This window comes from Pelobates fuscus, chromosome 2 (genome assembly GCF_036172605.1).
Source record: "Pelobates fuscus isolate aPelFus1 chromosome 2, aPelFus1.pri, whole genome shotgun sequence".
Taxonomy (NCBI): Eukaryota; Metazoa; Chordata; class Amphibia; order Anura; family Pelobatidae; genus Pelobates; species Pelobates fuscus.
This window is the reverse complement of record NC_086318.1, coordinates 423,508,169-423,521,378: the sequence shown is the minus strand read 5'-3', so window position 1 is coordinate 423,521,378 and position 13,210 is coordinate 423,508,169. Positions and strand designations below refer to the sequence as shown.

General features: G+C 36.7%; 1 protein-coding gene across 2 annotated transcripts in view; it reads right to left on the bottom strand.

Annotated features, from left to right (window-relative positions):
* Nucleotides 1-2,477: 2,477 nt before the first annotated feature.
* The window catches only part of MACROD2 (mono-ADP ribosylhydrolase 2), a 1,922,332-nt gene continuing 1,911,599 nt past the window's right edge, over nt 2,478-13,210 (bottom strand). For both annotated transcript variants that reach the window (XM_063444038.1, XM_063444039.1), the window contains exons 17-19: nt 8,135-8,215; nt 6,452-6,511; nt 2,478-2,600 (exon numbers count right to left, since the gene is read on the bottom strand). In XM_063444038.1, the coding sequence (XP_063300108.1) occupies nt 2,590-2,600; nt 6,452-6,511; nt 8,135-8,215 (152 nt within the window). In that variant the 3' untranslated portion in view covers nt 2,478-2,589. The remainder of the gene's footprint in view (nt 2,601-6,451; nt 6,512-8,134; nt 8,216-13,210) is intronic.

The following is a 13,210-nucleotide window of genomic DNA, read 5'->3' as shown; positions in this document are numbered from 1 at the left end:
TAATTCATTAATATTAGGCCAATTTAAATGAATTGGAGATTGTGTAATAACTTTGCTTAATTTTCGCAAATTGAACTAGTATTGTGTGGCTGCTTTTGCGTCATTTTTGCAAGTGAAGACAATGTATTGCTGGCAAAAGAAAGTAATGTTTGATAGCACTAAAACAATGGTGGAAAATAGGTGATCCTTGAATAAGTGGTAGCTAGAGAAGGATTAACCATACATTAGGCAGTTACCTAGGGTCTGGGGGTTAGACAGGGACCGTGGTACAATAAATTTGTTTGGCACCATTGACCATCCCTTTGTGAAGAATGGAGGTGGGGTCAGCAAAATGATAACCTACCTGGGCCACTGTGGGATCTTAATCCTTCTCTGGTGGCAAATCTAGTTCAATGAAAACCAAAACTTTGCCTTTGACCACTCGCTATTATGCTACAAGAATGGAGTTCAGTGGACATTAACCTTACCCTTGATGCCCCAGCTGTTGCTGACTATGTTCCCTATGATACTGAAAAAGCCTTTACTGGTGCCAAAGTTTAATCACTAACAAGTGCAAACTCAATGTTCTTCCACTAAAGCCACATAAATTAATAAGATCCGTAATTTCATCTACTTTGTATTGAAGCTAAATATAATTGGTTGCAAAATTAATTTTGTGTTTTAAAAATAAATCACTAATAACACTCCAGTTTAAATTGATTTTAAAGAAACTTTTTAAATCATTTATTTATTTATTTTGTTTTATATTGAACTTACTGAAATAACAATAACTGCATGATTAACACAAACATTGAAGAATATATATGTACTGTATGTTGTATTTTCAAATCCCATATAATTGACTTGAAAAATGCTGAGAGTTCTAACTAATTTCGTAGCATAATGTTAGATATTCAGTGTGCCAAAAATAAATTATTCTAGCACAGTGGGATGGGAATGTTTGAATATTCAACAAAAACACAAAAATGCATGAAAAACCACTGTAATCATTTTCTACAGTAATTGGAATGTGTGTTACACAACATCAGCCATAGACACCCGCTGTGAATTCTCTCAAAGTCATGTATTTGGTACAAATTAAATTGATAATGCGTCCCCATTTTGGGAGAAATACACAAAATCCCTTTTGTTTGTGTCTGAACACATTTGCTATCGAAACGAAGGGCATATGTTGATCTTTTTTTCTACCTTAAAAAAAAACAGCTAATGTTCTGCTTTTAGAAAATGGTATGCAGTAGTAAATGGAACAAATGGGGGCAATACTCTGCAAAACGTGTTACATCCAACCACCATTATCTGTTAAGAGGTGTTGCTGTCATTAAATTTCTGTTGTACGCTCTTAGGTGCATGTTATTTTTTTTTGCATTTCGCTAGAATGTAATCACTCGACATGTTTTATCATGTAGCTATTCTATTGTAATCCTAACAATGTGTAATCTTTCATACCATAGCCGTCTTTCAAAACAATGCTTCATTATAAAACCTGACGAATGTAACACGTTTTTAGCTAATTTTAGCATTGATTATATTAAATGAAAACAGTACATTCAGAAGTAGTGAGGACATATGTTCCTATTGGTATCTATGCTTATTCCACTTTACTGCAGCCCCCTCCCCCTTTTTGTTGCCTCTGTCGTCTTCAATTTCTTTTCTTCCTTCTTCTTAAGGTTAAATTAACTCTTAAAGTTTCTAAAACGGTATCTATTTTTATTTTATTTTTGGTTTAATTGTTATGATACAACTAGAAATAACAAATAAAGTAGTGGGGATAGAATAAAAAATGAAAAACAATAATATAAATACACACACTATTGAGCAAAAGCTTTAGGCAGGTGTTCCAAAATATAGCCAAAATCATTAAGAGCTATCTTCGGAGTAAAGAAGAACAAGGCGCTCTGGATTTGATGGTATGGCCACCATATAGCCTTGATCTCAAGATCATTAAGTCTGTATTGAACTGCACATAGAAGAATTGATGCTGTTTTGAAGGCATAGGGTGGTCAAACCAAATATTAATTTAATTTAGATTTTTCTTCTGTGCACTCACTTTGCAATTTGTTAATTGCTGAAAATAAACATTTATTGTTTTGAAAAAATTCCAACTTTACAGTATTTTTTTTTTTTACACCTGCCTAAATCTTTTGTGCAGCCGTATATGTAGACATACAGTTTTTACAGTCATCCTATAATTAGTCATGTTCAAATTACAGAGTAAATTTCTAAAAATTTCAAAACAGCAATAGAAACTAAACAATTAGCCAAATTTATGAGACGTCTACTGTTCGTTAGCGTCAATGGTCATTTATATAATGATAGATCACCCATAAAATATCATTGTAGGAAATAGGATAAACATTCAAATGAACAATAACTACAAGAAGCAAATCAATACCTTGGATACCATAATCAAAGTAAGATAATTTTTAAACAGATCAGCAAACGCATACGCAATTGATGATTTAAAAAAAAAAAAAAAAAATTATTCTATTTCCTTATGCCCATTTATTCCCTGTGAAGAATACACTCCGACCTGCGGCAGCCCTAAGTGAAAAGATGCCACACAGCAGTTGTTCGTGTTCAGCAATTCATTTAATCTTCTGCTGTTGTTAGAAAATAAAAAGAAATAGGGATTACATTAGAACAGAAATGAATTTTAATAAGTATACCGATAGTATACACACATATATACAGATGCATAGTTAATTTAGTTGAATATGCAAAAGATCATCATCCTTAATGTTTATTGTTGAAAATGTTATATCGTTCGTGTAATTTTTATGTATTTTGGAATAGACTGGCAAAAACTGTTTCACTTGGCAGGAAATACACAAACTAAACCATCACTGCATATCTCCTAAAATTTCAAAAGGACAAAGAGGAACATTTTAATTTTAGGGGTGTGAGTGGGGGTATGGCCAAGGGCAGGCTGTTCTGAGAAATTTTAGGTGACTTACTAATAACAATTTATACAACTAAAATTTAATTTAGAACTAGGACAATGTATCATCTACAAAGACTGAATTCTAAACACTTTTATTGTAAAAAAAAAGAAATATATATATATATATATATATATATTTTAAAGACACATTACTGTGAGTATTATTGCTGTTGATCTTTGCCATACTTAGACAAATGAATAATATAAAGATCCTAAAAAAAAGGGACAGAGGGATTTTGATCCAAAATAGGGACTGTCCCTCTACAACTTGTGAGGTATGTTACTGTAGTGTTCCACTTTTATTTTATTAACACAATATCATTGTTTAGCAGTGAACACCGAATTGAAAAATATATGCCAACAATATGCCAACAATAATAGGTCAATAATAATAATAATAATAATAGGTCAACAATAATAGGTCCCTAATCAATTTGCTGAACATGAGAAAGATGAGCTGACTTAGTGTAATGCCACCACTATCCAGATTAAAATATACACCGTACGTCTTTATGACAGCAGTTATTTGATAGTTATCAAAATATTAATTCAAAAGGTGTCAATAAAAAAAAAAAATAATATAGCTGTTAGTCGATATTACTTCTTGTAACAAATTGTCTACAATAAACGCAATTATTTTACAAGATCCTGCGGAGTGAGAATACTCATATATAACATTATTATCACAATACTGCAAACAGAATTTCAGAGTTTTTTCTTACCGTTCTCTAGTAAGCATTGAGCAATAAAGTCAACGGAAACGTGTTATTTTCTGAATCTTGTGGATTTCAGAAAGAAAATAAATATTTGAAATACTATAAATTGTGTCATTTTTATAAGCGGCAGCAAATGATATCAATTTACTTAGTTGTGTTATGTATATTTCACTGTCAGTGTAGAATACGAATCACTTACTGGCGGATTGGCAAGTTAAAGGGTGTGTGTATGTGTCATCAACTAATCAACAAATGCTATGTTCTTATTAGTGTAGTGGTAATTGTGTGCCAGCTACATATTCTTTTTTATGTTTGCTTATATAAATATACTTTCTATTAAGAAAGATACGTTATCTTATAAAGAGATTTGCTTTCCGTGTGTTTGAGATATTTCTCTCCCTTTGTTATAATTTGTCATACTTTGTTACTATGCTTTGGGGGAAAGGTTCACATTTATGAGTGGCGTGTAAGAAAAATTGATCTTGGAGAAATGTATTAATATATTGATAATAGAATGGCTTTAAATCACTTAATTACATGTGTACAAATTCGGCACAATGGTTTTACAGTAAATGTAAACCAACAAATACTGATATACGAAATACAAAAAAATGCATATTTTCTCCCAACTAACATTTTAAAATTAATAATATGTGTCTTTTAATAGACCCATATCATTGAATACAATATTAGAAGCTGGTTACAAAGCAGTTGGTGTGCACCTTAAAAGTAGCGATTGACTCTAGCTTATCTACATTCTTTTTATTTATCAACTTTATATGGCTAAAGCTGTGAGGATGCCTGCTTTTTAATCACAGTTATTATTATGGAGTTTCTCCTAGGGTTGTCAAATCCATCTATTATTGGATATATACCATGCTGTCAAAGAGCACATATAAAAATGAGCTTCGATTTGTAAACGTATTGGAAAAATTGAGTCTACCAATAGTCATGGTACCAATAGATTGGAAAATGGAGTTCCAGGCACAAGCTAACTACTCATCAGCAGACTTTTATTGGATCCAAGCAGGATACATTTTGGCTTAGCAATAGACCTTTTTCAAAGCTTAAAGAGACTCTCTTGTCAAGCCAACACGTTGTCTGTTTTGATCCAATAAAAGTCTGCTGTAGGGCCATTCCCATGTGACTGTTCCTTTCTTTTACTTCAATCTGTAGACGTCACATACTGACAGAATGGAAATCAGTTCATTAATCAAAGAACAATCCACGTGGAACTACCTTGTTTAATTAATTGATTTTTTTTCATCATAGCAACCCCCACCCCATTTCCTCTAACAATGGCTGCAGGTAGGAAAACAATTAATTATTCAAAAAAGAACCCTAAAGCATACGAATGCCACATTCTGCAGAAAAAGTAAATTCCGTGTGCTGGCAATCAGCTTGAAGAAGTGAGTCATTTTTTATATATGATGCATCTTGCAACCTAGCAACAACACAGTAATACTGTAAATGGAATTTAGTGAAATCTATGTAGGGTAAACCTTTTTTAATAGAATTCTTTTATTGGGAGCATTTTTTCTTTTTGTGACTCAGATTTTAAAAAAAAATATATATATATATATATATATTTTTTTTTTCATTATTTGCAGTATGAATTATGGATTTTAATTTGGCCTTTAAATTGGCTGCAGAAAAGAAGAGTTCAGTGAAAGTAAAGTAGTATAAATGTTTATTTTAGAGGTTTTAGTTTTATTGACCTGCCTCATAGGCAGCAGTTTGGGAGTCACACTTTTTAATTGTTCAGAGCCCCCACCCACTGTAAATGGGTGAAGGACAGTAGGTCCCCCCATTATATTATAATAGCCTGAAACCCACTATCCAGGATGGGGGCTGAGGGGGATACTATGTCTCCTTAGTAAGCTCTAGCCTACTGCAACATAATTAACCCTTATGCCACTGAGGGTTTTTAGCTGTTAGTGTTGCCAGCAGCAATATAGTTCAGATTTTTTTTTTATCCAGACCTAGATTTTAAGCATTTGGCTTGGATTTGGAGCATTCCGAGATGCAAAATCTGGACAGTGTTCTGAATTGTTTTGCCCCATTAGATATTCAGTTTAGTAAATACCTTGTGTGACTTAATATTGGTTTAGTTTTGTAATTTAAGCAATGGTCAGCGCAGTTTACTGTGGACTTTGCCCTCCGTTTTAGAAATAACGGTTGATTATAAATGGAAGAAAAATGGAATGAAGGAAAAACACCACGGAAAAGCCTCTAGTGAGATGAAAGATTTTCCGTGCCTGTATTACCGTGGCCGTGATTGGGTTATTTTTAACAGATTGTAACAGTGAGAGTCAATATTCAATCAGATTTATCTAGTAAATTATTATGTCTTAAATGTTATGCCTTAAAAAACAAATGTCTTCTAACGCTAGTTCTATAATTGTTTCTGCTATAAAATGCTAACACAAAATATTTAAAAAAAAAAAAAAATCTTCCTTAAATCTAACTGATGCTTTGATGTCTGTCTTACAAAAAGCATGGCTCTGATCAAATTGCTTGCATATATGTCTATAGAGGAGGCTGAGCAGAAAGGGGCAACTGTATTTCAGCAGGGACATTCACACATGTTATCAGATCAAAACCTTAAGATCCAATTATGAGAAGTTGGCAGAAAAGATAGAGGATAGAAGATACAATAAAGCAAGCAGGTCATTTTTTTTCTCCTCTCAGATCTACAACCTCTGTACATCCGTAAATTGTATTGTTTAATACAAGAAATGATAGCTGTGTCTCTGTTTCCAAGTCAGATTTAGTATGAAATAGAAAGACTTACTGATTGCGTTTTTTTCATTACCTCCACTTGACTCAGTTATGTTTTGACTACACATTTCAACTGCAAAGGAAAAAATATGCTGTTATCCTTGAAACATGTTGAGACTGTAAATAAAGACATCATAACACCAAATATTCTGTTTCTCTTTTTCTGTTATGGAAACAATAATAGACTCACACAAAGCAAGATTTTTTTAACCCCATAAGTACTGCATTCATAACCACTTAACCCCTTAAGGACCAAACTTCTGGAATAAAAGGGAATCATGACATGTCACACATGTCATGTGTCCTTTAAAGGAACAGTTCATGCACCATAAACACTATAAAATGCTGCAGTGTTTATGGTGCCAGGAGTACAATCCCCATCCCCATTGAAGGCAGTCAAACCATTTTCTAATGGTTTGAAAGCTTAACTAGGATCTGTCATGTGCCAGTCTAAACCGCTTTGAGAGTCAGAAGCTCTCTGCTCTGTGCCTAAGTCTGGTATTGTAGCCCTTAGTTAACTTACTTTAAGTTTCTCCCACTGTCAACTTTTGTCAACTTGATTGCTATACATAAGAAAAAGCTCTGATATATTTTCTGGTGCTGCAAAGAGGAGATGTCTGCACCCACTGGGACCACCAGAAATCAGGATTCCCCCCTTACCTGTCCCAAGGTAGTCCCAGGGAGGGGGGAAGAAACATTATTTAATTATTTGTTTAATTAAAAATGTGTTTGTTTTTTTTACTTTCCCCTTAGTTTGTTATATACCCCACTAGATCCTCTAACCTCCATTTCAGTTTCTAACAACCTCACTACTGCACCTAACTCCCCACTATATGTCATAACCCCACACTACTACCACAAACTCCCCACTACAGGTCTTAATCAACTATTACTGCCCCTAACCCACTACAATAGGTCCTATTTCCCCACTTTAGTTTCTAACTCCCAACTACAGGTTCTAACTCCCCACAACTGCCTCTAACCTAGCACTACAGGTCCTAACCCCCACTACTACTCCCTAACCCCCACCACAGATCCTTACCCCCAACAACTGACCCTGCAGGTCCTAACACACACACTACTGCCCCCCACTAAAGGTCCTAACCCCCCACAGCTGATCTTAACCCCCACTATGTGTTCTATCCCCCCACAACTGGCCAATAACCCCCCACTACAAGTATTAGCCCCCACAACTGACCCTAACCACCCCCACAAAAGGTCCTAACCCCCACAGCTAACCCTAACCCCCACTAGAGGGCCTAACCACACAACTGCCCAATAACCTCCTACTACAAGTTTTAACCCCCACAGTTGACCCTAACCCCCACTACATGTCCTAATCCCCAACAACTGACCCTACAGTTCGTAACACACCCTACTGCCCCCCACTAAAGGTCCTAACCCCCCCACAGCTGATCCTAACCCTTACTACATGGCCTAACCACCTACAACTGCCCAATAACCCCCTACTACAAGTATTAACCCCAACAGTTGACCCTAACCCCCACTACGTGTACTAACCCACCACAACTGCCCAATAACTACAGTTAATGTGCTCTTCAGATGCTGCACCAGTCATGTGAATGTGTTTCATGTGACTTTTTATAGATTACTCAATCACTTTATTATAGATACCTTGCCCCGAGATGTGAAAAATACACAGTTGCAAGAAAAAGATTACATAAAATGATCATACCATCACAACTTGCAACCTCAGGAGATGTTTCTTGACATAAATCGATTTCTTCATCTGTCATTTGGTTGATATTGACTGGGTCTATACAATATAGAAAGAACAACATAAAAATCGTAGTCTTGAGTTTTGAGTACTTTATTTAAAATGTATGTAAATATTCTGTGAAGTTTCTTCCAATAACTGCTATGTGTTACGTCACAGTTGTTCTATATAAGCTGCTGTATATATCACTTGTATGTCTAATTATAGTGTGAGAAATATAGAAACGTCACCTATTTTGCTACTGAAGGCTCAATCCCTGCCAAGAAGTAAATAATGTAAGCCAAACAAGAAACTGCACCCATCCACAGATAAAAACCTGGGTGCAACCAAACCTGGTGCCAGCACCAAGGCCCAATAGATAGTTTGTAGTCACAGAAGAAAGAAGAAGTCCAGCACTCTAAGACTTAAATAGGCAAATTTATTGGAACCAATGTGTTTAGTAGCAACGTTTCGACCAAAAGATTGAAAAAGACCTTTTGGTTGAAACGTTGCTGCTGGACAACTTGGTTTTAATAAATTTGCCTATTTAATCCTTGGAGTGCCTGGACCTTTCTCTTTCTTCTGTGACTACAACGAAATAAATAATGGACTCATTCATTTTAATGTGTATGTATGGGTTAATAAGGAGAAAATAGATGACTTGTTTTAACAAACAAAATGTGTGTTTTGCTTGTGTAGTTTTTGAAATCATTGCGGACATGAAACAGTTACAGATATGTTTAATATTCTTTGCTTAACTCTTTCCCTCCCATCACATATACCCCTGCATATCTTTACAGTATGGTGGCATTTTTAAGAATGTATATCCCGAAATGGCCTTAAAGAAAACTTCTCCATCACATCTGTGCCAGCTGAAAGGGTGGACTTTGGATACTGAGAATTCCCAAAGATTCCCTCCACTATAAACTTTATTATACAATCTAGTGTTTTGCATTTTATTGGGCATAGTGTAGTGTAGTCTTAATATGAATGAGAAAAAACATTTTATATCCCAAAAACGTTAATCCTCACTTGTGCCTGGAGAGGACTGCTTGCTAGCCTCTTGCCATGTGATTATGGTCCCTGGGAGATTTGGCCCTTTAAAGACATTATTCAGCCATATCGGATTGTATTTCAACACTTCTGGCCCTTTAAATTGTATTGGAGCAGTTCTGCAGCTTTAAATTGGCACTTCGGATGCAGCCGAAGTGCCGAAGTAGTGGAAGTAGCCGCCGTTCGACAAACCAACACGTGGCGGCGGCCATCTTTGTTCATCGAACGAGGTCAGCGATATGTGTAGCCAAATTCATGGAACTGAAGTCGGCTACACATTTCAACGAACACCGCTGACCCTTACCTTCTCCTACACTCCGTTTTCAGCTGCAGAGACTAAGTCCCGTTCGGCAGTTTGATCTCACTGCTATACTAAGCTAAATTCACGAACGGCCCCGTTCGTGCATTCGAATGGGACTTAGTCATTTTCTGTGTAAAATAGACCGACCGCACAGCCCAAATATATGGAACTGTTTTGGGCAGGAAAATGTGCTTGCGGTCGGTCATAAAGGGACCTCCACCTAACTTTTGATGTACTGGAGGGATTTGTATGATTTTTGGTTATGTTCATATTTAAAGTATGCTGATTCTGAATATGTATGTTTTATGCATATTTTTAAAGTTACAGTATATGTATAAAAAGTGTATTTTTCCTGCCTTGTTATAAATTACATTAACCCATTGTGTTCAGTAATTATATCACAGGCAGAGGGGAGGGATTGTATGTTTGTGCTGGGTGTGTTTTACGGTTTGCCTGTAAATTATTGGTTGTACTGTGTCCCACCCTGTGGGATGTCCCCTTGCATGGGGACTTGCATAAAAGCCAGTGTGTGGTCATTAAAATCAGATCATCTTGTACCTTTCTTGAAGCCTTGGCTCATGTTTGGGGGAAGGCATACCTACACTCTGGGGATTGCTATAATCACTTACTCCCCAGAGTAAGCTCTTGCAATAGCTTGATTTGTTCATGCTACGCTCTCTGGATTTAGGAGAGGTTCACCCACTGGGAGCTGGATCCTGGTTGTGGATCCAGGGTGGGTGGAGACGGCGAGACCCCGGTGCAGCTGCATCGCTGGAAGTGGGGTCTGCAGTGCTGATGGTGTCGGTTGGAGTGCTTGGAGTCCTCAGCGAGCACTAGGCGCATCGATTGGCGGAGATACTCAGTCGGAGTGCCAGCGTTCCGTCACACTCAGTTTTCACCATTAAAGGACCACTATAAGCTTCCAGACCACTTCATCTCAATGATCGTACTGACAGTCACTAGAGGCATCTAGACCATATAATTGGTGGTGTTTTACCGAACATGTGCACTAGCCTTCCAATTCTTTCCTATAGAAAATCATCAAGATTGATAATTTAAGCCAAAAACTGGGCCAGCCACAGAGAGAGTAGCACATCATGAGATAAAAGGTAAATATAATACCTTTTTAACTTGTGCAGGGGGAAGGTTAGCTAAACAGTGTCTAAGACACTATAGAGTTCAGAATACACATTTATATTCCTAACACTATAGTGTCTTTTTAATGTTTAGATGAGATAAGCTTATCTATTGCGATTGAAAAGGCATTTTTCCCATGACATTTATAGAGCTGACGATAGGAAAATCGAAAAATGGACATCACAATGATTTGCAGAATAACTCAATCTTAAAGGCTCTGGAATATGAAATAAATGTTGAAGTTTCACCTAGAAGAGCTTTAGTGTGTAAACATGTAGCCGAAAGTTCATATTTTTTTCCATATCCCAGAGCCTCTAGTTTTAATAATGAGCGAGTTATTCTGCATATAAGTATTATTATTTTTTATAAAGAGCCATCAAATTCTGCAGCGCTGTACAATGGGTGGACTAACGGACATGTATTTGTAACCAGACAAGTTTAATAAACAAGAACAGAGGGGGTTGAGGGCCCTGCTCAAATGTGCTCACATTTGCCATTGTTCTTCAATTTTTGTATTGATAGGATGAGACACGTGACTGGGCAGTTAACTTAAATGGTTATGCAGTATTTAGAAAGAACAGAAAAAAATAGAAAGATGGTGGGTATGCTTGTATGTCAACCATGAGTTAAAGTCAAATCTTAAAGGGACACTCCAGTGCCAGGAAAACAATCAGTTTTCCTGGCACTGCAGGTCCCCTCTCCCTCCCACCTCCCATCCCCGGTTGCTGAAGGGGTCAAAAACCCTTCAGTGACTTACCAGAGGCAGCGACGATGTACGCCGCTGCTTGTTGGTCCGCCCACACTCCTCCCCATCCCCACATCATCCGGAGGATTAGACCTCTCCATAGGAAAGCATTGAAAATGCTTTCATTGCTTTCCATTGGGGATTTTAGCGACGCTGGAGGTCCTCACACAGCGTGAGGACGTCCAGCGACGCTATAGCACAGAAAACCTGTGCTATGAATCAGGAAGTGCCCTCTAGTGGCTGTCTAGTAGACAGCCACTAGAGGAGGGGTTAACCCTGCAAGGTAATTATTGCAGTTTATAAAAACTGCAATAATTACAGTTGAAGGGTTAAAGGTAGTGGGAGTTGGCACCCAGACCACTCCAATGGGCAGAAGGGGTTCTACCAGATTATGCAAACTTTTGAGCACAACTTTATATAATAGTTTGGCGGGGAGGCGGCCCTGCGGAGAAACAGATCTCCAGGGAATCCCACCGATTGCTGCACAGCTTTTTGACTTTTTTATGGGACTAAAGTACATGGCAGAAAGGATTTCCAGCAGTAGAAAGTATAAAAATTAAAATAAATAATAACTTTTTTTACAAGGTCCAATTAACCAATGTATGCTCAGTTTGGATATTCAGAGAGCTCTCGGGAGCTTTCTTCTATCAATTTCAAGCTATTTCTGAAGAAAAAGGGCCCTATGTTACATTTAGGAGTCTCCACTCAATTTACATAATTATTTCCCATTGTGCTATTATTAATTTGCTTGAAGTGAATAGTGGTGTAATTCATTATGCTGCTATGCATGGAGGGCCACTATAGTCTCAAGTGATACGTCTTTCCTACCGTTCTTGAAACTGAGAAAAATAAGACAGTAAAACCTCATCAAATCCGCGTTGAAAGATATAATCAAAACAAAAACAGCCTCACCAGTGCTATCCGTATCTGTTTTTCATATTACTTTCCAGTCTTGTAGTATTTTTTGTTTATTTACTCTGTTTGAAAAATAAGCTTTACATTTACTCTGTTTGAAAAATAAAATGAGCTCCCCACCACCCCCCAGAAATTATAACAATGACATCATTATAACAGAAAATAATTTCATTAAATCAGGAGACTCAATTAAAATAAAAGTGTCACATTCAAATTCATTCGATTCATTAGCTCTCTTTTATATTTTGTTCTGTATTACAATAACGTTTCAATAAAATTCATTACTTAGGTACTGAAACAAAAACCTAGTTATGGATTGTGCTTTTTTTATCCAGTTGGTTTTTTTATATATTTTTTTTTTACATCACCAGAATGTAACATTTTACGCGCCTACAACACTATGGAAAAAAAAAACATGAACGTGCATGCGCTCCAACTGAATCTGTCTGCACATACACAAAGTTGTACTGGACATGGAACTGGCGTGGAGGTACGTATGATTTTTACTCATCTTTTTTGCACTACTCAGCAAACTAGGCCAGGTATAGGCAACCTTCGGCACTCCAAATGTTGTAGACTACATCTACCCTGATGCTTTGCCAGCATTATGGCTGTAAGAGTATTCTGGGAGATTTAGTCCACAACATCTAGAGTGCTGAAGGTTACCTACCCCAGCACTTGGCACTTCAAAAGCATACTTGGATTGAAGGAATGAAGAATTGTCTCTAAAGTGACAGTTTCACAAAACACCAAACTCTAGTGAACTGAAAACTGATAACTTTATAAACATAGTCTGATATAGCCAGGCTGCTATTAGAGCCGTGTTTGTGTATTCAGTTTTGGAATTTCCATATCAGTGCGTTTAGATTTCGCAATTCAGTTTTCAATGCATGACAATTTGATA